The sequence below is a fragment of the Mus musculus genome, chromosome 8 (genome assembly GCF_000001635.26).
Source record: "Mus musculus strain C57BL/6J chromosome 8, GRCm38.p6 C57BL/6J".
Classification (NCBI taxonomy): Eukaryota; Metazoa; Chordata; class Mammalia; order Rodentia; family Muridae; genus Mus; species Mus musculus.
The window spans coordinates 4,187,480-4,209,459 of record NC_000074.6 but is presented as its reverse complement, the minus strand read 5'-3'; the positions used below and the strand labels follow the sequence as shown (position 1 = coordinate 4,209,459).

The 21,980-nt window shown below is 50.4% G+C and overlaps 1 protein-coding gene across 6 annotated transcripts in view; it reads right to left on the bottom strand.

Moving 5' to 3' along the window:
* Positions 1 to 1,370: 1,370 nt before the first annotated feature.
* The window catches only part of Evi5l (ecotropic viral integration site 5 like), a 41,539-nt gene continuing 20,929 nt past the window's right edge, over positions 1,371 to 21,980 (bottom strand). Inside the window, exons 5-20 of one of the 6 annotated variants that reach the window (NM_001346730.2) lie at positions 21,810 to 21,884; positions 21,048 to 21,173; positions 18,080 to 18,223; positions 17,786 to 17,875; positions 16,243 to 16,340; positions 16,094 to 16,154; positions 8,539 to 8,592; positions 7,494 to 7,526; positions 6,384 to 6,524; positions 5,818 to 5,946; positions 3,998 to 4,138; positions 3,733 to 3,888; positions 3,490 to 3,636; positions 3,309 to 3,404; positions 3,133 to 3,228; positions 1,371 to 2,964 (exon numbers count right to left, since the gene is read on the bottom strand). In NM_001346730.2, the coding sequence (NP_001333659.2) occupies positions 2,677 to 2,964; positions 3,133 to 3,228; positions 3,309 to 3,404; positions 3,490 to 3,636; positions 3,733 to 3,888; positions 3,998 to 4,138; positions 5,818 to 5,946; positions 6,384 to 6,524; positions 7,494 to 7,526; positions 8,539 to 8,592; positions 16,094 to 16,154; positions 16,243 to 16,340; positions 17,786 to 17,875; positions 18,080 to 18,223; positions 21,048 to 21,173; positions 21,810 to 21,884 (1,875 nt within the window). In that variant the 3' untranslated portion in view covers positions 1,371 to 2,676. Of the gene's footprint in view, positions 2,965 to 3,132; positions 3,229 to 3,308; positions 3,405 to 3,489; positions 3,637 to 3,732; positions 3,889 to 3,997; positions 4,139 to 5,817; positions 5,947 to 6,383; positions 6,525 to 7,493; positions 7,527 to 8,538; positions 8,593 to 14,362; positions 15,912 to 16,093; positions 16,155 to 16,242; positions 16,341 to 17,785; positions 17,876 to 18,079; positions 18,224 to 21,047; positions 21,174 to 21,809; positions 21,885 to 21,980 lie in introns of those variants that run through there. The other 5 variants (NM_001368792.1, NM_001368794.1, NM_001368791.1 and 2 more) reach the window with 5 other exon arrangements.

Here is a 21,980-nt window from a genome sequence, read left to right as displayed (position 1 = left end):
TAAAGCAGAAACATGCCCAGGCTTGAAGAAAGAACTTCCACAAATGTAGGGGTTAAGTGGACTGACCCGGCTGTAACTTGCAGGGGTCGGGGGTAGGGTGGGCAGAGTACTCAGGGGTTGACACCATGCTAATCTATGTATTAGCTAATCTAGGCACTCTCAGGGGCATCCTTGCAAGCTGACACACATTCTCCTTCTTCTCACCCTCTCTCCCTTCCCTTCTTCCCTCTCCCTTCCCTTTCCCTCCTCCCTCTCCCTACCCCACTCTCAGTGCTCTGCTTGATTTTTTACTCTCCTCTCTGAGGAGCACTGCTACCTCCATTGTTGGGAGAGGGAGTACACCCTGGACTCTAGTTCTGAGATTTGCAACAAGCCAGAGATTTCTTCTCTAGCTGAGCCCTGAAGGGAACCTCAGACATCCTTATTCCCAGACTTCAAGTCCAAGAGAAAAAACAAACAAACAAAAAAAACAAAAACAAAAAAAACAAACAACTATTTTTTTTTTATGGCCCTGACTGTCCAGGAATTCACCCTGTATCTGTTGTACCCAGTTGCTCTGTGCCATTGGGCAGTAGTTTGTTTTTTTGTTTGTTTGTTTGTTTGTTTTTTGGTTTTCTTTAGTGCCCTAGGCTATATTTATTTCACCTTACTGACATGAGCTGGGGCTAACCTGGGCACACTTTCCCAGATGACTCTCCATCCAATGCCATTGCCTGACTCGGTTTGGCATTTGATGTACTGGACTGGCTACTGATCCCTAAGGCCATTTCCCATTCAATGGACTCTATCCTCAGCCTTCTCCAAGAGCTTCATAGTGCCCTCAGTTCAAAGCCCAAACTCTGATCCAGATTGGAGCAGTCACACACCATCTTCCCCATCTCACCATACACCTAAATTCTGTTCCTTCTTCCTGGACGTGCTGCCTCCTCCAAAGGCAACGACCCGACCCGACCCGACCCCTCCCCTCCCCTCCTCTCCTCATCCTACCATTTTCTGGCACCTGGCCTTTGTGCTGTTACCTTCAGGGAAACCTCTCACCTGCCTCCTCCATGAAGGCTTCTTTGATTTTTCTGCTCTGGTTGTCTACTTTGGCATTATATTAATGCAATTCACTCCCCTAACCCTCAGTACCCATTCCCACGACATCAGAGACTCCACAGAGGCAGGTGTAGGGCAGAACACCCCAGTGGCCTCCTACAGTTTTCACACAACAGATACCACTGGGCCCAGCTCTTCCTGAGGCTGGCATTTTTGGATTAGGCCAGGCTCAAGCCCTCTCTTCATCCCTTTGGCATTTCTCACACCACCTAGCCACTGGATCCATCTTTGAACTTCTAGAACACACGGATGGAGGTTTGGCAACTTCTGGCTGTGATTCCCCAGCCCTTTGGCTCTCTATTCGGCATCCCTTAGGACTGTGTAAATACACTTTATTTTCCATCTTTTCTGCCTTGGAGACATGGAGTGTGAACAGGCAGTGTGCAAAATGGTGGTGGGCAGTGTGGAGGGGCACATGAGGAGCACACAAGAGGGCCTCCTCAGGGGTACCCTGCTCCAGCCCCCAGGCTTTTTTAACACTTGAAGAGCAGGCCACCAGGAATGGAAACGGAGCTGGAGGCCCCACCCAGGAAGCACCCAGGGAATGCTGTGGGCACCATTCTACTTGAGGCTCTAGGAGCACTGAGAAGGGGTCAGCCCCCAGGGGTCCAAGATGCGGGTTGGGGTGGGGTGAAGGGTAAAGGAGCCTGGGGAGCATTGATGGACTTTGGCACCATTCTCAACTCTGACTGGGCAGAGACCATGGGAATACTCTGAGGAGATAAGGGGAGGGAACGGACTGGGAAACTCTAGCCAGAATAAGTGGAATAAGTCCACAGGAATAAATGGACCGAGGCTGAGAACTCCCAAGTAGCGGGGTTCTCTCTTTTACAGCCAGCCAACACGTGTGATATTAGTACTCCCCAGAGGAAGATGGGTGCTCTAGGGAAAGGGTTTCTTCTTTGCAGCTTCTATAGCCCTAGAGAGTGGGGAGAGACTTCCCAGGTCTGAGCTGGTTCCCCCTGACTGCTCACACCCCAGGTGGTATGTCCTGCAGACAGGATGGGCTGGGGGCTTTGGTTTCTGCTGCAGGGGCCATGATGCCTGCACCAGGCAGAAAAGTCCAGCCTGGCCATCTGTCCCCAGTGGCAAGGGACTGGCTGCTCAATATCACTGTGTCCAGAGAACCTGTCCTGGGGTGCTAATATCCAGTCCAAGTTGCCCCTCCTTCCTCAGACCTGTAGTTCCTGGGCCCCACCCAGCAGGGCCTCCCTTGTCCCAAAGGGAAGCTGACTAGGAGGAGGAAGCTTCCTGCTTATTAACAAGTCCTGGGGCCTCCCCACTTTCGGCCCTTGTCCATGTTAGGAGAGCAACACCCTCCAGGTAACTGGCCCACGCACCCCTTGAACTCAGGAGGGCTTGGACAATATGGTCTAACACGGATAAACACTGCTATGCAGGGCAGGCCTGCCAGTAGGCCCTGCCCCTCTGTGCTGCCTCCTCCACCTGGCCCTCAGTTGGCAGGAGTTACAGAGGCACAGAATTCCTTAGTACTGTGGAGCAGCAAGCTCGCGGACTGCTGATCTCTCCCTGCCAGCAATGCGGGCCTCCAGGCTCCCCGTGAGTGGGCCCCCAGCTTCAGTTGTCCAGGCCCTGGTTGCTATAAGGAGTGGCTAGTTCATCTGCATCGCTGTCTGAGCTACCTTCGCTGTCCTTGGCTGGCCGATCCAGGCTTCTGAAGAAGCGCGCGTCCCGGGGAGAGAGAGGGTAGAGTGGGTCCTGCAGGGCTGCGCCCACGCCCACACCCACGCCCAGCAGCTCCTCATCAGAAGATGGTAGCGAATCCTCATCCAGGTGCCGCGTTAGGCTGAGCCCATCGAAAGCCAGCGGGTCCTCGAATGTCGGTGGGCCTTTCAGCAACCGCACCTGGTGTGCGCGGGGGAGGGTGGAGGCGCCCGCGCGTTGGAGACGTAGATCGACATACCCAGAGAACCCCAGCCATCAGGCGCCTTCCTCCCTCACCCTCCTAGCTTCATGCTTTATCTGGGTCCCCGCAGCAGCGTTTGGCCTGTGCCCGATATCCTTTGCTCTCACCTCAGTCTTGAGCTCCTCGATCTGGTCCTTCAGCTCCCGGATGTACTGCGATGAATCCGAGTGGTTCAGCTGGCCCTGGATGCGGCCCTCCTCCCTCTGCCGGGAGGGCCGGAGTACTGTCGGTCAGAGCTTGGCCAGCCCCGGGGTTCACCCTCCTCCCAGTTCCTGGGGCTCACCTGGATCTCCAGCTCTGCGATGCGCTGCCTCATCTCTGCCACTGCAGCCATGCTGTCTGCCTCCCGAAGTCGAACAGCCATCACTTCCTCCTTACTCTGAAGGGAAGGGGGTACACAAGGGGCGGGTCAAGGAGGTGGCAAGATCTCAGGTAGGGTCGTGGGGTCCGGGCAGGGGCTGCACCTTGCACTCAGCCTCTGCCTGCTTGCGGCGGCTTTCGCTGAGCTGAGTCTGGAGTCCCTTGTTCTGTGCTGCCAGGTACTGCAACTTCTCCTGCAGGGCCGCGCGTTCCGCCTCCACACGGTTCAGCAGGTTGCGGTGAATGTTGTCCTGGAAAGGAGGATCAGAGGGTGCAGCAGCAAGACCAGGGTGGTCATGCTATGGCCTAGGAGTCCACCGTGGGGTCCTTGTGTAGGCCTGGCCTACCTGCGTCTCCAGTTCCACCACGCGCTGCCGCCATTCGCGGCCATCGGCCAGGGCCTGTGCCTCGCGCAAACGCACAGTCATGAGCTCGTCCTGTAACTCGCCCAGGACCAACTTCCGCGGGGACTCCTTCCAGCGGCCACCGCGGGAAAGATGGGCCTAGAAAGCAGGGTGGAAGGGTTCTAGAGGCCAGGGTTGGTCTGCGATGAATCCCTAAGTATGGTCCACCAGCTGTTTCAGGCATACCCTGCAGGAGGCACCCTCTCACCTGCCAGGTGTCTGAGAGCTCCTGCAGCTGCAGCTTTAGCTCCCGAGCAGAGGCTACGGCCTCGCCCTCCCGCACCTTGAGTGCCTTGAGTTCCTCCTGCAGCCTGGCTACATTGTTCTCATCTGGCAGTGAGCTGTTTCTCTGCAGAGAGACAGTAAGTGAGGAAATGGGAAAGCACTGAATCTCCAAGCCTAACCTGCCGGATCCACACCTCTGGCCTTCCCTCTGATCTCTCTGCTTTGGCAACTGAGCGAAGGGAGGAAGACTCCCTAGACTACAGCATACCCAAGGGAACAGAGACTAGGCCCAGGGGAAGAAGACCCTCATGTGTTAGCCAGGGTTCATTATCTGCAAAACGGGTCTCAGGTCTGTCTTTGGGAGACTCCTTTGAACTGAGACCTCCTGTAAATAAATATCACTGACATTCTCACAATTCCGAGATCCAAGCCTTTCAGGACCCATGACCAGTCCTGAGAACTGCTGGAAGACCAGTGGCAAGCACCCTGCACTCTCCCCAGGCCTGGCCGGGAAGCCCCTCTTTCTAGAAACAGACAGTACTGGAACCAACCTGTAGTCTGTCCTGTGTGTAGGGTGCTCATGCACTAGGTTCTTGGTATATAACTTGTAGGCCTGGCCCTTACTGACCCTTGTTTAGGTCTGGGTATAGGAGGCAAGACAGGGTCTAGACTGGGCACATTTCCTTCCTGTGGAAGGTTGTGTGTTGATGGGGCTTAAAGGTTTGCAGCTCTTACACAGCTGTAGCAGGTACTAGGGGAGGGATGGTTCTCGACTTCAAGGGCTTTGTGCCAGCTCCCTGAGAGATCTGTTTGCTTGCTTGTTTGTTGGTTTTAGGAGATGATCTCAGGTAACTAGACTGAAATTAGACTTGTGATATAGCCAAGGATGGTCTTGAATGACTGTTCTCCCTTCCTGAGAGTCCCACCTGCACTGGGATTACATGTATGCATTAGGGATGGACTCCGGGACTCCATGTATGCTAGGGAAGCGTTCTACCAATTCAGGTACATCCTCAGCCTGAGTTGAGTCAATGCACAAAGCAGCTGGAGAGGCACCCAGGAAGTCTGGTCCCCCCTCTAGGGCTATAGGTCGGAAAGTGTAGTCCTTAGTTTGCCTCTGGAGGGTATCTTCATGGGAGAGAAGAGGAGGAAAACAGTCCGAATTAATTGGCCTGGGTCTTCCCCTGTCAACTTTCCTTCCCTATATCCTGGAACCTCAGCCCCTGGGAAGACATGCACAGTGCAGTGGGATACCAACCAGGCAGCGTATGAAGCTGCCACACTGTGCTCAGGGCAGGGCTGTGCTGCTGTGTATATGAGCCCACACAGTTCAAGGGTGTGGAGAGCTTTGTGGGTGAGGCTCCAACTTCTATAACCCTAGATCCCTGTGTGGTGGTGGAGGAGACGATGCCTAGGTGGCAATGGGCTCTAAAGCCGCACACAGAGGTCTCCTCTTCTATGGGATCTGACAGACATGCAGGTGGAGCAACTGCCCTGGCTACCTCTTTTTGTTCATTGTCTTCTCCCTCTCCCTCACTCCCCCTCCCCCTCCCCCTTCCTCTCTCTCTCCTTCTTCCCCCTCTCTGTATGTGTGTGTGCTTGAAGAGGCCAGAAGATGATGTCAAGTGTCCTACCCCATCACTTGACCTTTAGGTAGGGTCTCTCACTGAACCTGGAGCTAGGCTAAAGACCACCAAGCCAGAGATCATCCCATCTCCGCCATGGTACTGGGATTACATGTGGCCATGCTTGGTTTCTCCATCTTCTAAGACTCGAGACCTTTGTCTCCTTCCCCAGCCATACCTTTTCCATGTCCAGAACTTTGTCCTGCATTTCTCGAAGGGCCCCCAGAGTCTCTGTTTCTCGTAACCGTGACTGCTCCAGTTCTGTCTCCAGGTGGGCCACAAAGTCCTCTGTGAGGCGAGGGTTTTCCTGGAGGCAAAGAACTGCATTGGTTCCTGATGGTGACGGTTACTTGGTGGATAGCTTTCAAGCTAGTGGGCCTGGGCTGGAAGAGGGTCCCAGTTGTTAGGCATCCTGGGTTGAACCCATGCTAAGTTCATGGCACTAGAAGGCCGTGAAACTGGCTTGGCTTCTTTTCAGGGAAAGCTGCACAGAGGGAATGTTGGGGATGGGACTTTCCATGACTTCAGGGTGCCTTCTGAAAGTCTTCAAGACTCAGTCCCAGGACCATGGGCTGGGGTGGGGCATGTGCTCCTGCAGTATGGCCAGATTGGAGTGGAGCTGGCTGTGAGGGGCACCCTCACCCACCTTACAGATCTAAGCCCTGAGGGCTAGCAGGCAAGGGTGGCACGTAGGCCTGTAGAAGGTGTGGTCCTGCCAGTCAATCCCATTCAACCGCCGGGTACCTGCTGTTCTTGCAACTGCCGAATGGTACTCTGTGCTTTCTGAAGGTCCTCTGCAGTCGAGCTACACTGTTGTCTCACTACTGCCAACTCCCGTTTGATGACATAGTTCTCCTCAGCCTCCTGTGCCCGTGTCACCTGCCCCTGAGCACAGTGAGGATGGGGTGGAAAGGATACCATGACCATCTGCTTTGGTCCCAGGCCTGGCCTCTAGGAAGCTCAGAGAGGATGAGAGAGGGAGGGTTAAAGTGAGACAGGCATGGCCTTTAGTGCTCAGAGCCTGGGATGGGGTGCCCAAGCAGGCCTCAGAATGGGTGGAGACAGGCAAGAACAGGCCACCTAAAGGATCCAGGGAGTAATGGACAGTCTGGATGTGCTACCAGGCTTCAGTGACAAATGCCCCCAACTCCCATGCTGGGGCTCCATCCCCAATCCGGATTGTTTACCTCTGTCCCAAGTGAAGAAAAAGATTGTTGTACAAAGCAAAAGGCTTGTGTGAGGTGATACACCTCTACGACTCTCCCCGGGGCATTCCCTCCTCCTGCATCCTCCTTCCCACCCAGCTTGATAGTCCCTGCTCCCCATTCCAGGCTCGGAGCCGCTGGGCACTGTGCAGAAGCTTCTAGAAAAGCCATCCAAGAGTGAAGCAGCAGCACAAGCAGGCAAGTGAGAGATGGCGATGGGTGACAGCAGAAGCAGAGAGGAGTCAGAACAGTTGTGTGTGTGTCTGCATGCATACATGCCTGTGTGTGAGCACATTAGTGTAAGCTTAGCCAACAAATGTGTCAGGACCTGAAATGGAATGCTCTAAGTCCTGAGTCCTACTGGGGTAGCGTCCCTTGCTCCTCGGTGGAGGAAACCTGCTGTCTATCCTGAGGGTAAGCCTTCTTCTAAACTCACTCCCACAAAGGCCTCCCATCCTGTGTTTGTCTCCAGCTCACATGCCCCCACCCTCAAGGCATTGTTCTTCCTGGAAGCTGCCCCTCCATGCAAGTTGCTCTTGCCCCCAGAATGGCAGTGGCCAGGAAAAAGGTGGTTACTGGCTGTCTTGTGCAGGGACGCGGGAAGGGCCTGGGTTGGAGAGTGCAGAGGTATATGGAAAAGCTACAGTACCTGGATTAACCTATCAGCCAAGGCCGCGCTCTCCTACCAGGCGAAGGGGGTTCCCAGCAACGGGGGAAGGAGGCAGAGCAGAAGGCAGGGGATAGGAGAGGGGGAGAGACAGACAAGAACCACTTGTCACTAAACGCAGTGGGCTATCTCTAGAAGCAGGGGATAGAAAAGTGAAGACCAGAGAACCAGCGGAAGAGGGCCCAGAGAAAGACCAAAGCCAGAACCAACTCTGTCCTGGAGGGGGGTTCATGTGAGTGGGGAGGCTGGGGTGCACGAGGCTGAGAAAACTCAGCAGCAGGAATGTCTCTTCACTGTGTGTGAGGAGGAGATCCCAGAGAGGGCTGGGACAGGGGATGCATTTTAATCTTGAGAGAAAACAAGAATTGAGGTTTTGGTGTGGTAATAACATCCTGTCCATGACCTACTGCTTCCTTGTGGTCAGCAAATAGTCAAATGAGGAACACTAAGGAACAGGAGGTAGGGCCCAGAGTCATGCTAAGTTACCCAAACCACCCCATCCATAACCTAGTCCATGCCTCTCTACCTCAAGGGATGAGCCCCCCCCCCCCTCCCCGTCTGTCTTCCTTCCTTCCTAGGATGAAACTTACAAATTACAGGTTGGGATTGCTTGTGGCCCAGTGATGGAGCTTGCTCTCCCACCCATGCAGTTTGTGATTGCCATCCACTGAGTTGTAATTTAGCTGTAACCCTAGGGCTGAGTTGAGATCCAGAGTGGGATGATGTCTTCTGAGAACCCCTAACAACAGGGCAGCTCAGATCTCCGTGGAGTTAGGGGAGGCTGAGGGAAAGGCCACTCAGATATTTTTTTGAGACGGGGTCTCATGTGGCTGAGATTAGCTGGCCTTGAATTCTTAATCCTCCTGTCTCCTCTTCCTATATGCTGATATTACAAGAGTACCACCACTATGCCTGCCCTGCCTATGCTCCTTAACTCGGCTAGATCGGGACAGAGCAATGCCCTCAGCCTTAATAGCTGCCAGTGTTTTGGATTTGGAACCCAACAGCTGGTACCCACACTCCTTACCTTCTCTAGGGTCTCAATCCGCTGTTTGAGCAGCCGGTTCTCTGTTCGAAGCCTCTACAGAGGAAGAAGAAGAGCACTTCAGAGCCCCCCTCCCCCACAAGCACTTTAGGCCCTTAATCTCCACTGACCAACCACAGAGGTCAAGGAAGGTCCTCAGAGGGTGCTTATGTTCTGGGCCAGAAATTTCAGAAAATGAGGCACATGACTGTCTAAATGGTTTATTAAAAATACCGAGGCCCTATAAGATGGCTCACTGGATAAAGGTGCCTGCTGCCAAGCTTGACTTCCTACCTTAGATGCCCAGGATTCATGTGGTAGAAGAGAACTAACTCCTACCAGTTGTCCTCTGACATTCCATATGCATGTCATTCCACACTCACCCGCATACACAAAATAAAACACATTTTAAAAGTTAAAATGAAACTGTTTTGGTGCTAGGAATATTGTTCAGTTGGTAGAGTGCTTTTGTAGCACACATAAAAAGCCCTTACTTTGCAAAAACCTGGCTTGGGGCACATGCCTGTAATCCTAGTACTTGGGAGGCAGAGGCAGGAGGATCATAAATTCAAGGTCATCCTTAGCTATTGGACTGGAGGTCAGCCTGGTCTATATGAGATTCTGTCTCAAAATGCTTTTATTTTCATTTGAATTACGGGGTTTCTCTGTAAAGCCCTGGCTGTCCTGGAACTCACTCTGTAGATCAGGGTGGCCTTAAACTCAGAGGTCATCCTGCCTCTGCTGTAGGGGTGGTTCTGATGCTAATTTCCTGTTCACCAATTGGTTCTTGATCTATCAGTAAAGATGCCATGGGGCAATGCTGGGCGGAAGGATAGTCAGGACTTCTGGGGAAGCAGGCAAGCTGGCAGACGCAGGAGTTTGCCCTGCTTTGGAGAGAAAAAAACAAAAACCAAAAACCAAAAACAAAAAAAAACCAAAAAACAAACCAAGCAGCCATGTGAGATCTTGGGAGGAATGGCCTGTGGTTGCTCTCTCCAGGTGGGAGGGTGAGATGTTGAGCGGGGTCTAAAAAAACTGAACAGCTAAGGTTGAGGTTAGATTGAGGATGCTGAGCTAAGAGCACTGGGGAGGGCATACTAGCCTCGGGAGATTAATAATGCCCAGCAATTGAGCCGATAAGTCAAGTTGAAATTGAGCAATGAGTGTGTGTCTGTGTTTTTCATCCACAGATTCAATATTCTCTGGTGCCAGAGCTTAGGTGGGGTAGCAAAAGCTATACAAAATCCTCTGCCTCCTGAGTCCTAGGATTAAAGGCTTGTACCACCACTGCCTGGCTCAAAATTATTAAAAACAAACAAACAAACAAACAACCCACAAGAAAACCTGAGCTGGGTGTGTTGTTGAATGCCTTTAATTCCAGCACTCAGGAGGCAGAGGCAGGGGGATCTCTGTGAGTCTGAGACCAGCCTGGTCTACAAAGCAAGACCCAGGACAGCCAGAGATACACAAAGACACCCTGTCTAAAAGTATAAAAATAAAAAAAACCCTTCAGCTCCCGCTCCCTGTGGCGTGTGCATGTGTGCCTGTGTGTATGCATTCGCGTGTGTAAGCAGGTATAAGGAGCAGTCAGCATCTATACTACCCTCAGAAGTCTGTTTCTGCCTAGTCTTTCCCCTGTGTCTCAAGGGGGTCCTGACCCCCTTTTCCTTTGCTTCCAGCAGCCACTAAGACTCTCTGGAACAGCCCCCATCTCAGAATTCAGGTCTCTTGTGTTGAACATGTAGGTGGCCTTTGCTTTCATCACAGTCTCTCTGAGACAGGATTTCATGCATCCCAGACTGGCTTAGAACTTGCTGTGCAGCCAAGGATGCCTTTCACTCTGTGATGTTGCTGTCCTTATGTCCTGAGAACTGAGATGGCAGGTGTGTGCCATGAGGCTGTGATTATGCAGTGTGATGCCAGGGGTGGATGCAGCCCAGGACTTTCTTCACACTAGGCAACATCTCTACCACATTTCTAAGCTTCCAGACACACTGCCTTTATTTTTATTTTCCTTCTCCCTATAGTCTTGTTATGTAGTATAGGCAGCTTTGAACTTTGATCCTATTGCCTCCTGAGTAGGGACTGCAGAGGTATGCCACCCCATGTTTGGCTCTGTCTTCTGCTCTGTGATGAGGAAATCGGGGTAAGTATCTGTGGTTTTGATTTCCCTCAGGACCCTCTGATGACATATGCAAAGGTGCTGTACGTAGCCTTCTCAGGGTTCTTGGTTATGAAGAAATTGTTTGTAGTTGTAGATGACCAAAAGGCCTACAAGGCTGTGAGGGTTGGTTTTAGTTGTCAACTTGACACAATCTAGAGTCTAGGAAGAGAATCTTAATGAAGGATTGTCTACATTGGGTTGGCTCATAGACTTGTCTATACGGATTTTCTTTTTCTCTCTCTCTCTCTCTCCTTCCTTCCTTCCTTCCTTCCTTCCTTCCTTCCTTCCTTCCTTCCTTCCTTCCTAGACCAGGCTAGACTTGAACTCACAGATATCCACCTACCTCTGCTTCAGGAACGCTGGGGGAACTTTTTTTTCTTTTTTCTTTTTGATTGGCTTAATTGATGTGAGAGAAGACAGCCCAGCATTTCCAAGGCAGGGAATTCTAAACTGCATGAGTTGATAAATAGAACTGAGCACAAACAAGGGAGTGCTCCAACATGGAAGCATCTCTTTCTTTCTGACTGGATGTGATGCGGCCAGTGATCTCAAGCTCTTTCTGCTCGGACTTCCCTGGTAGCAGTGAACTGTAATCTGGAATTGTTAGCTACAATAAGTAAATAATTTCTTGTCTTAAGTTTAAAAAAACTTTTAAAAAAAACATTTATTTTAATTTTATGTGATTGGAGTGACTCCAGAGGCCAAAAGAGGGCCTGAGATGATCTGAGACAGCTGTGAACAACAGTTATGAACACAGGTCCTCTGGAAGAGCAGACAGAGCTTTTAATTGCTAGGCTATCTCCAGCCTTCCTCAGCTTGTCAGTATTCTACCACAGCAGCAGACGTGAGACAAGAACACGTCCTATGGGTTACCCAGCTCCTGGGTTGCTTCTTGGGGATGCGGTGATAGAAAGCAACTGGAGCAAACCGTGGATCATCAGGTCATTGACTCACATCATGTGTAAGGAAACAGAGTCAAAGAGGAGCGGCCCTCAGCTGAGCTTCCTAGTTGGATCAAAACTGTTTAAGGATGAGGAGTACTAGGTCTCTTGACCCTGGACTGTAACCCCTAGATGGCTCTATCCAATCTGAACCCATCCAGCACCACCACTCACAGAGGAACTTGGGCCTAGCTAATGAGTCCTATCTTTCCTGCTTATCCCAAATGGAAAAAATGGAGGCAGAGTGAATGAGGGGTATGTGGGGGTATACACTGGTCATGGTTTACAAAAGATTGAGGGTAGTGGTCTGGGGGGTGTAGCTTAGTTCATAGAGTGCTTGCCTAGCATGCTTTCAGCCCTGGTTACAATCCTCAGTATCACATAAACTGGGTATGATGGCAAATGCCTCGCTCTCGATATTCACAGGTCAGAGGATCAGGAGTTCAAGGTCACTCTTGGCTACAAAGTAGGTTTCAGGTTAAATATCTGGTCAATATAAGACTTTGTTTCAAAAATTTGTTTTCTTAGATGAGGATGGTGGCACATGCCTGTAATTTAATTACAGTAATTAGGAGGCTGAGGTAGGAGGACTGCAGATTTGAGGACAGCTTATATTATACAGAGAGACCTTGTCACAGCAAACAAACAAACGTGTTGCTTCCCAGCATTTTTGGCTAAGGTTAAAAATCAAAGAACCAAACAATAAAAAATATGTAAATGAGGAGGGGCATGTTAGCACGTGCCTGTTATCCCAGCAATGGGGAGTCAGAGGAAAGAAGAGAGAGTCAAATTCAAAGCCAGGCTAGTTTATATAGTAAGTTCCAGACTAGCCAGGGCTGTTTAGGAAGTCTGTCTAAAACAAAACAACACACCCTAACATTCTCAAACAAACAAACAAACAAACAAATAAAATGTTTGTATGTAAGTATGTTTTTTATGTTTGTGTGTGCTCATGAGCATGCGCACCATGATCCACCTGTGGAGGACATGCAGACGTCAGTCCTGTCTTTCTATCACTAGGGATCATCCTAGGGATCAAGCTTAAGTCATCAGGCTGATGGCGAGTACCTTCACTCACTGAGCCAGCTTGCTGACTCTGAAAGTTCCTGTATTTTATGATGCTTTAGCAACCTGAGGCCTTGCTAGCTTAGGAGAGATGGTCCTTCCCAGAACTAGCTAACTCATAGACAACAGGTGTGTTGCTGTCTTATCAGTACAAAATCAACAACTCCAGAACCCTTCACCTTTCCTTTATCTGAGGTTTACTAACTGAACGGCACTTTCATTCTAAAGGCCCAGGGCTGATACAGACACCATGGAGAATCTCCTTGAAGCCAGAGCAGAGGATATCACTCACATTGCCTGTTCTACTAGCCCATCATGCCTGGGTCCTGAGCCTGCTCACATACACCTGCACTGATTTAATTCTTTCTGTAGAAACCATGTCAAACGTTCTGGACCATGCCCCTCTCTGCTCTCTGACTGACATGACCATGACCTGCATTTTCCTCTTGAAACAGAAGAGTCAGCACCCTTTTCTTCCCTCTCTTTTGTATACACCTGTGTGTGTTTATTTGTGTGTATATATGCAGGCATGTGTGTATAAGCTCATGCTCCAGTGCACACACACACATGGAGGCCAGAGGTCAGCCTTTATTTATTTTAAAATACTTAGTAACTTCAAAATTATTTGTTATTTATATTTTGAGACAGTGTCTCACTTTGAGCCCTGGTTGGCCTGGAACTCACAGAAATTGGCCTGCCTTTGCCTACCATGAGTTGGGATTAAAGGTGTGTGCCACTATGCCTGGCTCCCTCCTGTTCTGTTCTGTTCTTTAGACAGGGTCTCATTTGGTAGCCCAGGTTGACCTCTAATTTGCCATATAGCTGAGGGAGACCATGTACTCCTGATCCTCCAAAGTCCACCTCCCAGCCCTAGGATGACCGACTTGTGCCACAATGCCTAGGTTTGTTGGTTTATGTTGAGACAGAATCTCATTATGTAGCCATGATTGGCTGGAACTTGTAGTCAAGGGTGGCTTTGAACAGAAATCTGCCTGCCTCGACCACCTCACAGCTGGGATTAAGGCAGGTGCCACTACCCCTGTTCCATGTTAGTTTCTGAAATGCAGTTTCTTGATAAGGCTGAAGCTCAGGCCTGTTGTGTATGGACTGAGCTAGGCTGGCTGGCTAATGAGTTCCAGGGATCTGCCTGCTACCTCTCCCAGTCCCAAGTGCTAGGGTCATAAATGCACACTACTTGTGCTGGGCTTTTACTGTTGGGTTTTGGGAGCTCCGAACTTAAGTTTCCATGATTGAGACACAAGCACTTTACAGAGGCATCTCCTCACCCTTACCCCTCCTTTTTTAACCTGGAATTTGCCAATTTGGCTAGGCTGGCTTGCCAGTGACCCCCAGGGATCTATCAGCCTGTCTCTGTGGATGGGATGAAAAGCGCACTACTGCTCTTTATGTGTGTTCTAGGGAACTCAGGCCCTTATGCTTGCACAGCAAATACTTCACCCACTGAGCCATATCCTTTGCCCCTTCTTTCCTTTTTTTCTATTGTTCTATACGGAGGGTGGAGCCCATGGCCTTGTGCATGCTGGGCAAATGCTCACCACTAAGCTACTGCCTCAGCCTCAACAAACACTTCTCTCAAAGGCAGTTGTCTATGCACCTGTCATCTTGCCTTTCCTGATGCAAACAAATAAGGGATTGGTTTTTGTTTGTTTGTTTGTTTGTTTTATTTATTTATTTATTTTTTGAGACAGGGTTTCTCTGTGTAGCCCTGGCTGTCCCAGAACTTGTTCTGTAGACCAGGGTGACCTCAAAACTAGAGATTCAACTGCTTCTGCCTCCGAGTGCTGGGATTAAAGTCGTGCATCACTGTGACCTCCCAGCATCAAACCAGGATGTTTTGAAACAGTCTAAAAGTAAAAGACCAAACTGCAGGACACTTGTAAGATGCCCTATGAGGAGACATCTGTCTGACTCTTCGAACACTCTGGGGAAATCTCTTCTCTGGAGAAATTTTTAATCTGGCCTGTGGTCTCAAGGTCTGTGACATTCTTTTCTATTCCTGGGTCCCCACAGTCACCAGATGAGAGCAGGCTGCTCATCTGCACACAGCAAGGACCACATTTGGTCTAGTGCAACCCTCAAGCTACCTTCCTTGTGAGATGGCTCACAAACCCAGGATAGAAAACTTTCTGGGAACTTCAAGCAGGGCCAAGTGCTTCAGCCTTCAGGCACATACCCCTGCCCCTGACTTCCTACAGGAGGTAGGAACAATGAGCATGAGGTTGGCAGTAATAGGACCAGCACAGCAAAGCTCCAAGGCTCAGAGAGGTGAATTCACCTGCCCGGGTCACACAGCTGGTCCTCTGTGGGACACCAGTGCTAACCACTTTGACTCATCAACTGGAGAGGACAAAACCAGGCTAATGTGTAGGTTTGTAACCCTGCCTGTCCTCCATTTCGTGTGGCAGGGCCCTTATTCTTGGCCAGCGGACTTTGGGAATGTATAGCTGGCTGGCTGGCTGAAGTAGGTGGGTATGAGCTTTTCTTTCTCCTCTCTTCTTCATCCTGGCCCTGGGTTGTACCTGGAAGTACCTGGGTCTGCTTGGAAAGATATTGAAGGACTCTAGATGCTCAAGAGTGCCTTTATCTGGAAAGCCAGGTCCTTGTCACTTAAGACCAGGTCTCATCTTTGTTTCAATCGATGTTGTTGGGTGAACAGCTAAAATCACATGAAGAGAGGTGAAGAGGCTATTGAGAGGTAAGTTTAGTTTCAGACGTTTTGTGCACTCAAGGCACTGACTTTGATGGGCTGGCAAGCTGGCTACCAGCACAACCAGAGCTCTCAGTGGATGCCCATACTGTAGTCTACATATCCTTAGCCTACATATCCATCTGGCTTGCCTGAACCCTACTCCTTAGCTCTCAACCTTCCGGGAGGCTCCTCTGTGCCCCCAGCCTTCGGGGTGTCCTCCTGCCCACCAGGTACATACTTCTATCCTAGGCCCTTTACACTGGACTCTTGGACTTAGAGGACCTAGAGTGTCTTCCCAGGCGCGACTGTCTCTTTCTTGTATGACTACATCCGGAGCACTCTGTGGAATCCACACTATTTCAGTGATTTATTGGAGGTCGCCCCATGACTTGGGGTGCTTCGGGGACATGAAGGCAAGGATCTTTGACTGTCTTGTTTACTGTTGTGTGGCCAGCTTTGAGGACATGCCAACTGGGGAATGCGCTCCCACGCGGGGCTGGCAGGTGAAGGAAAGGTCAAGTGAGCGAGGGTCATCCGAAGCCAGAGATTGTCTGCCCAGGCCAGCCTGTTCTACCCGTGCGCTAGATAGGCCCGCCCTCTAGCGGCCAGCTCTGGATTTGTAAGGGAAAGCCTCAGGGGAGCCCATCTCTGCCCCTCCCCCACGCCTCAGGCACTCACTTTGATCTCGATCTGCTCCTCCATCTCTTTACTCTTCATAGCTGCGTACTCCTTCTCCAGCCTGTGAGGACGGGGCACACGGTCAAAGTCCCGTCTCCCTGGGGTTGAGGTGGGCTTCCCATTTGAGTTCTCCACGCCCGGGCACTGACCTCTTCATCTTTTTAGGGTTGTACTTGACCTGATAAGCCTTGAGGACCAGCTTGTCTGGGCAGCTGTCAAACTGGTGGGGGATGACTCTCTGGAAGTACTGTGGAGACACAGGGAGTCATGGTCACTTGGGCCCTGACCACCAGGTCTGCCAGAGCTCTAACTGTATTCTGATTTGCCTGAGGCTTCTCTTTGTCTCAGCACTCAGGCTGTTTGTTTTTGGTTATTCAGCCAACATTTGTTGTGCAAATGAATTGACTGCAGGAGAGAGAACAGCTAGACTAGAAGGGAGGCCTGCCTTCCCAGCAGGCTTTTGGGGGAAGCGTGAGAAAACTGGGGCTGAGGCTGAGAGTGGGGATCAGCTTGGCCTGCAAAGCCTGACCTGAGTCCCATCCCTGGAACCAACAGTGGAAAGAATAAGAGAGTGGAAGTAGAGAATTGAATTGTGAGATACTGTGTGCCATGAGCCCTCCTCCTCTCTCCCTCTTCCCACCCCCACATTAACACTAATAATAAATAAAATTAAGACAATCTGGCCAGAGGACCTCCTGAAGGCAGGGCTGGGTGAATGGGGTCTGAGCATGGGGGAACCCTCCGTAGGAAGTGGGTAGACAAGCTCAGTGGACACAGGTCCTATTCCTCTGCCCAGCTGCTCCAGTCAGGCAGTCTTGGACAATGTATGGCCGTGTTCGCAAACACAACTGTGGTCTTTGTGCATTCTTTTCTGAAGCACCAGCTGGAGGATGCTGGGAGGGAATAGGGGCCTGTGTGATGGGGAAACCATGGTGAGGGGAAAGCTGGCTTTGGATCTAGCAGACTGTGCCAGGAGAAGGCGCAGGCAGGGAGGAGCAGGGTATGAGGCTACCTCAAGATGCCTGGCTCCTTCCCGTGTCCCCCAGGCTGAGAGCTGGGATGAAAACATACTGAAAACCTCCCAAATGTTTACTCTCAGGGTTTACTTTGCAGGCAAGCTTTGGGGACCTGCAACAAGTGGGTAGGAAAGAGTGAGTAGGACTTCCCCAAATCAGTTGAGTGTTGGCCTTCTCTTCTCCCCAGTACTAGGTTGCTGGCTCTGGGTTGTATCTGACAGAGCCTGGGGTTCCTCAGGGGCCTCAAGGGACGGAAGAAAGGATCCCAGATGCTCAGGAGTGACTTCTATTGGGAAGCCAGCCCCTCCCTTGTCACTTAGAATCTTTGTTTGTTTTTTGTTTTGGTTTGCTTTTTTTCAAGACTGAAACAAACTCAGAGATCTGCGTACCTTTGCTTCTCAGGTGCTGGAATTAAAGGTATGCACCATCACTGCTAGACCTATTGCTTAGAATCTTGTATAGCTCAGGTTAGCCTTAAACTTCTGATTCACCTGCCTTCACCTCCTGAGTGTTGGGACTAAAGACATACATCATTATGCCTGCTTATATAATGCTGTAAAATGGAACCCAGGGCTTTGTGCATGCTAGGCAAGCACTCTACCAACTAGCCATGGGATTTCCAGTGCCTGTCACCTCCAGGAGAGACAGTTTCATCTTCCCAGCCATCCTGACCCACCTGGGACATGCCCTCCATGTCCAGTTGCATCAACTCTGTCTGGTTCACTTGCAGCAGGGCAAGGCCTACTCGGAACACAATCTCCAGTCCCTGCAAAAGCAACCATAGTCCCATGAGCTTGCTGTCCTCCCATTAATAATCCCTCACCAATGAGCTTCCTGTCTCCCACCAGGAGGCTCAGACCCTCCTTGCATTCTAGCCCCTCCTTTGTCCTGTTAGCTAGGACTCCTTTTGGGATGTGATTCTCTCCACGTGCAGAGTGGAATGGGCAAGGGTGTCCTGTGGGGCACTCACCTCATACATAAAGATATCAAAGACCCGGGTGGCAACAGGCAGGGGGAAGGTGGTAAGGAAAAGCGTAAGGAACCAGGACGATGCATACATGGACGTGTGGAAGCTCTGTGAGCGGAAGTGGGTATTCAGGTCCGGAAGCTGCTCCTGTGTGGGGATGGAGAGGGAAGCATTGGGCCTCAGTGCCCCTCACCTCCAAGGAGTATTTGCTGACCTACCCTGGGCAGCCAAGGTCCCTCCTAGGTCCTCTTTTAGCTACTGTGTTTGGGGATAAGCTGAGGCATACTGGAACTTTGAGTGCCATGGGGCTACAAGCAGGGCCTGGGAAAATACATGTCAAAATGCGATGACCTCAGCTTCAGGCTATTAGATAGCAGCAGACCACTGGGGAAGGTGAGGCTGGAGAAGGCAGCATCAGAACTCTGGGTTTCCCCTTTAGCCAGCATCTCTATGCTTTTGGTTACACATCTGCTTGGGTGTGTAAATCATAGCCTGTGAAAGTCTTCGGTCTTCTGGCTTGGCATTGTAATTCCTTCTTAACTTTGAGGGGGGCAGATGCTAGGGATCAAATTATTTTTTATCTGTAAGTATGTGTAGGAGGTTTGTATGTGTTCATATGTGAATGCATATATGTAAGGGGGCTGTGCGGAGGTTGATGCTGCTGTCTCCTTCAATCTCAACCTTTCTTTATGAGGCAGCATCTCACTATGTGGCACTGGATGGCTTGGAACTTGCTATGGAGATCAGGCTGGCTTATGAACTCACAGTGATCTGGTTGCCTCTGCCTCCCAAGTGCTGGGATTAAAAGTGTTTATTACCATGTCCAGCTGTCTTTTACCTATTTGTTAAAACAATGCCTCTCATGGAACCTGTAGTTCATTGATTTGGCTGGCCCGGAAACTCCAGGAATTTACTTAACTCTGCCCTCTTGCTGCCTCTGCCTCCCCGTGTGAGGGTAGCAGGAATATCGTCCTATGAGCCTATGAGGCTTTTACATGGATGCAGAGGGTTCAAACAGAATTCCTTACATTTGTGCAGCAAGCACTTTACTGACTGAGCCATCTTCTCAAACCATAGTTTACTTTTTGGAAGAGGGTCTCATATATCATAGGGTAGCATTCAATTTGTTATGGAGCTGAGCTGACCTTGAACTCCTGATCCTCCTCCTGACTCTACTTGTAAAGTGCCAACTACCAAAGGAGGGAATTGAAGCAGGCCTTTGTTCATGCTTGGCAGGCACTCAAATGACTGAGCTACGTTCCCACCCTATTCTTTCTTTTAAAATAAGGTCTTACTCTGTAGCCTGTCAGAGTTAAAGGTGCTCATCGTTATGTCCAGCTGTGAAATTTCTTTTCTTTTCTTTTCTTTTTTTTCCCCCGAGACAGGGTTTCTCTGTATAGCCCTGGCTGTCCTAGAACTCACTTTGTAGACCAGGCTGGCCTCGAACTCAGAAATCCATCTGCCTCTGCCCCCCAAGTGCTGGGATTAAAGGTGTGTGCCACCCCTGCCCAGCGAAATTTCTTTCTTTCTTTCTTTCTTTCTTTCTTTCTTTCTTTCTTTCTTTCTTTCTTTCTTTCTTTCTTTCCTTCTTTCTTTCTTTCTTCCTTCCTTCCTTCCTTCCTTCCTTTCTTTCTTTCTTTCTTTCTTTCTTTCTTTCTTTCTTTCTTTCTTTCTTTTTTTTTTTGAGGGTAGGGAAGGATATTGGGGATCAAACCAGGACCTCACAAATACTAGGCAAGCACACTACCCCAACCCCCTGCCTTCATTTTTGTAGGTGCCTGGACCTCCTGTTTGTTCAACTTCCAGCCTGTGTGGAGCTCTGCCTCCCTGTCCTCAGAGCCTGAAAGAGGAGCCTTCACTGACCACTCACTGCTGGCACAGTTCTCTTGCCATGGGCTTCTGAAGCTGGCCAGAGAGTATAAGAATGTGTACAAGAGTACACGAATGGTATGCTTGCATGTGTGTGTACCTACACACCTACACACACACACACACACACACACACACACACACACACACACACACAGCATAAACACTTATGTTCTGCCTGCCAGCCAGGAGTGAGCCCTGTGGGGGTTGCTATTATAAATGGCTCTGTCTGTAGCTCCCCGGTAATCAGCAGAGGCAGGCAGACAACACTGTCTCCTCCTCCCACCACACCCTTAGCACTTGGAGCCAGCCCTCCTCCTACCTTTCTGCCTTAGTGGCTCTGGGAGCCCCCTTGGGAGCCGAGAGGCCCCTGTCCTGGCTAGCCTTGTCCCTCCCAGCATGCTCCAAAGTTGTGTGCTTTCATCTCACAGGAAAGGACAGGAATGGGCCCTTTCTAGGACTCCCCCTATCCTTCCTCTCTCCCTTTCTCCTTCCCTTTGCCCCCTCTCACTCCTTTCTTCCTTCTCTCTCTTCTGCTCTTCCTCCTTTCTCCTTCCATTTCCTCTCACTTCCTACTCTTCCTTCTCCACAGAACTTCACATTGAACCCAGGACTCTTATGTGCCATGTAAGCCCTCTACCACTGACCTATACTGTAACCTCCCTGCCCCCCAGCTCTTAGATATTGAAACAGGCCTTACTAAGTAGCCCTAGGGTGGCCTTGAACTTGTTATCTTCCTGTCTCATGCACTGTGATCATGAATGTGTACCACCTTGCCAGGCTCCAGGCATGTTATACCACTACTTTCCAGAGAGGGTTTCATGTAACTCAGGCTGTAACTCAGGCTTCCTATGTAGCTGAGACTGACCTTGAATTTCTGACCCTTCTACATCTACCTCATAAGTTGTAGGATGACAGATGTGTACTACCATGCCAGTTTATGAAGGTCTAGGGATGGTATCCAGGGCTTTGTGCATGATGGGCAAGGATCCTCCTAACTGAGCCACATCTCAGCTCCCAAGGGTCATTTCTCAGGCCTAGAATTTCCAGTTCAGGGGCTTTCTGGAGATAACCTCAGGATGGTCACCCCTAGTCTTCTTACCTGTAGCATGTATTCAAACTGGTAGATACAGAGTCCCAGCTCGGCCATGCTGGGCTTGAAGAGCTCCCGTAGCCGGTACTCCTGCATCAGTCGCACGAATACACAGAAGGCCTCTTCCTCAGGCATCTGGAGGGACCAGCAATGTGTGTGTGTGTATGTGTGACAGAAAGAGGGGGAAGGCCATGAGTGGGCTCTGGGCAATGTCATGGTACACAGGGGCATGTTTCTGTCCCATTTTCATTTATTGTAACTGTACTTGGCTACTGTGACTCATCCAACAAACCATAAATATGGTCAGTACTATTTATTAATGGAAGATCTGTGACTGAAGTTATTTGCTAAGAGCCACTAACACTAATGGAGCTGTACTTAAACCTTGATAGCACCCCAATCTCATCTACCCGGTTAAGACATCCCTGTTGACACCCAGCTATCTCCTTTCTCCCTGTTGTAAGCCTTCTGGTTTCTCTGGAAGAACATCTCTGTAAACCCCTATAAACACCTAAATTGTTGACCTGTGGTTCTTCGCTGTCCCACTGCTCCTTAAGTCCTGTTCCTGTCCTGCATGGTATAGTATCTGGACCTAGGCAGCATAAATGGCAGCCTAGCTCTTCCATATCCATCCATTGAGAGCTGAGTCTGGCCTCTGTCAGAGGGTGCAGTGAGCTGGCTGCTGAGTAGGCTCTGGCCCTAGGGGTCACTAGACTCAGGGGATCTTCCTATGTTCACCTCTTGGGGATGGAGCCCAGGGTAGCCACTTACCTGCATGAGGAGTAAGCCCACAATGAAGGCACTGCCCTGGCAGTAGCCCACCTCCCGATCAACCAGGGAGTATGCCTAGAAAGGAAGGAGGCTGGGTGAACACAGGATTCCCACCAGCCCCTATGGAGCCATCTCCAGTGGGGATTGTTGCTGAGGTGGCTGGAGCCAATA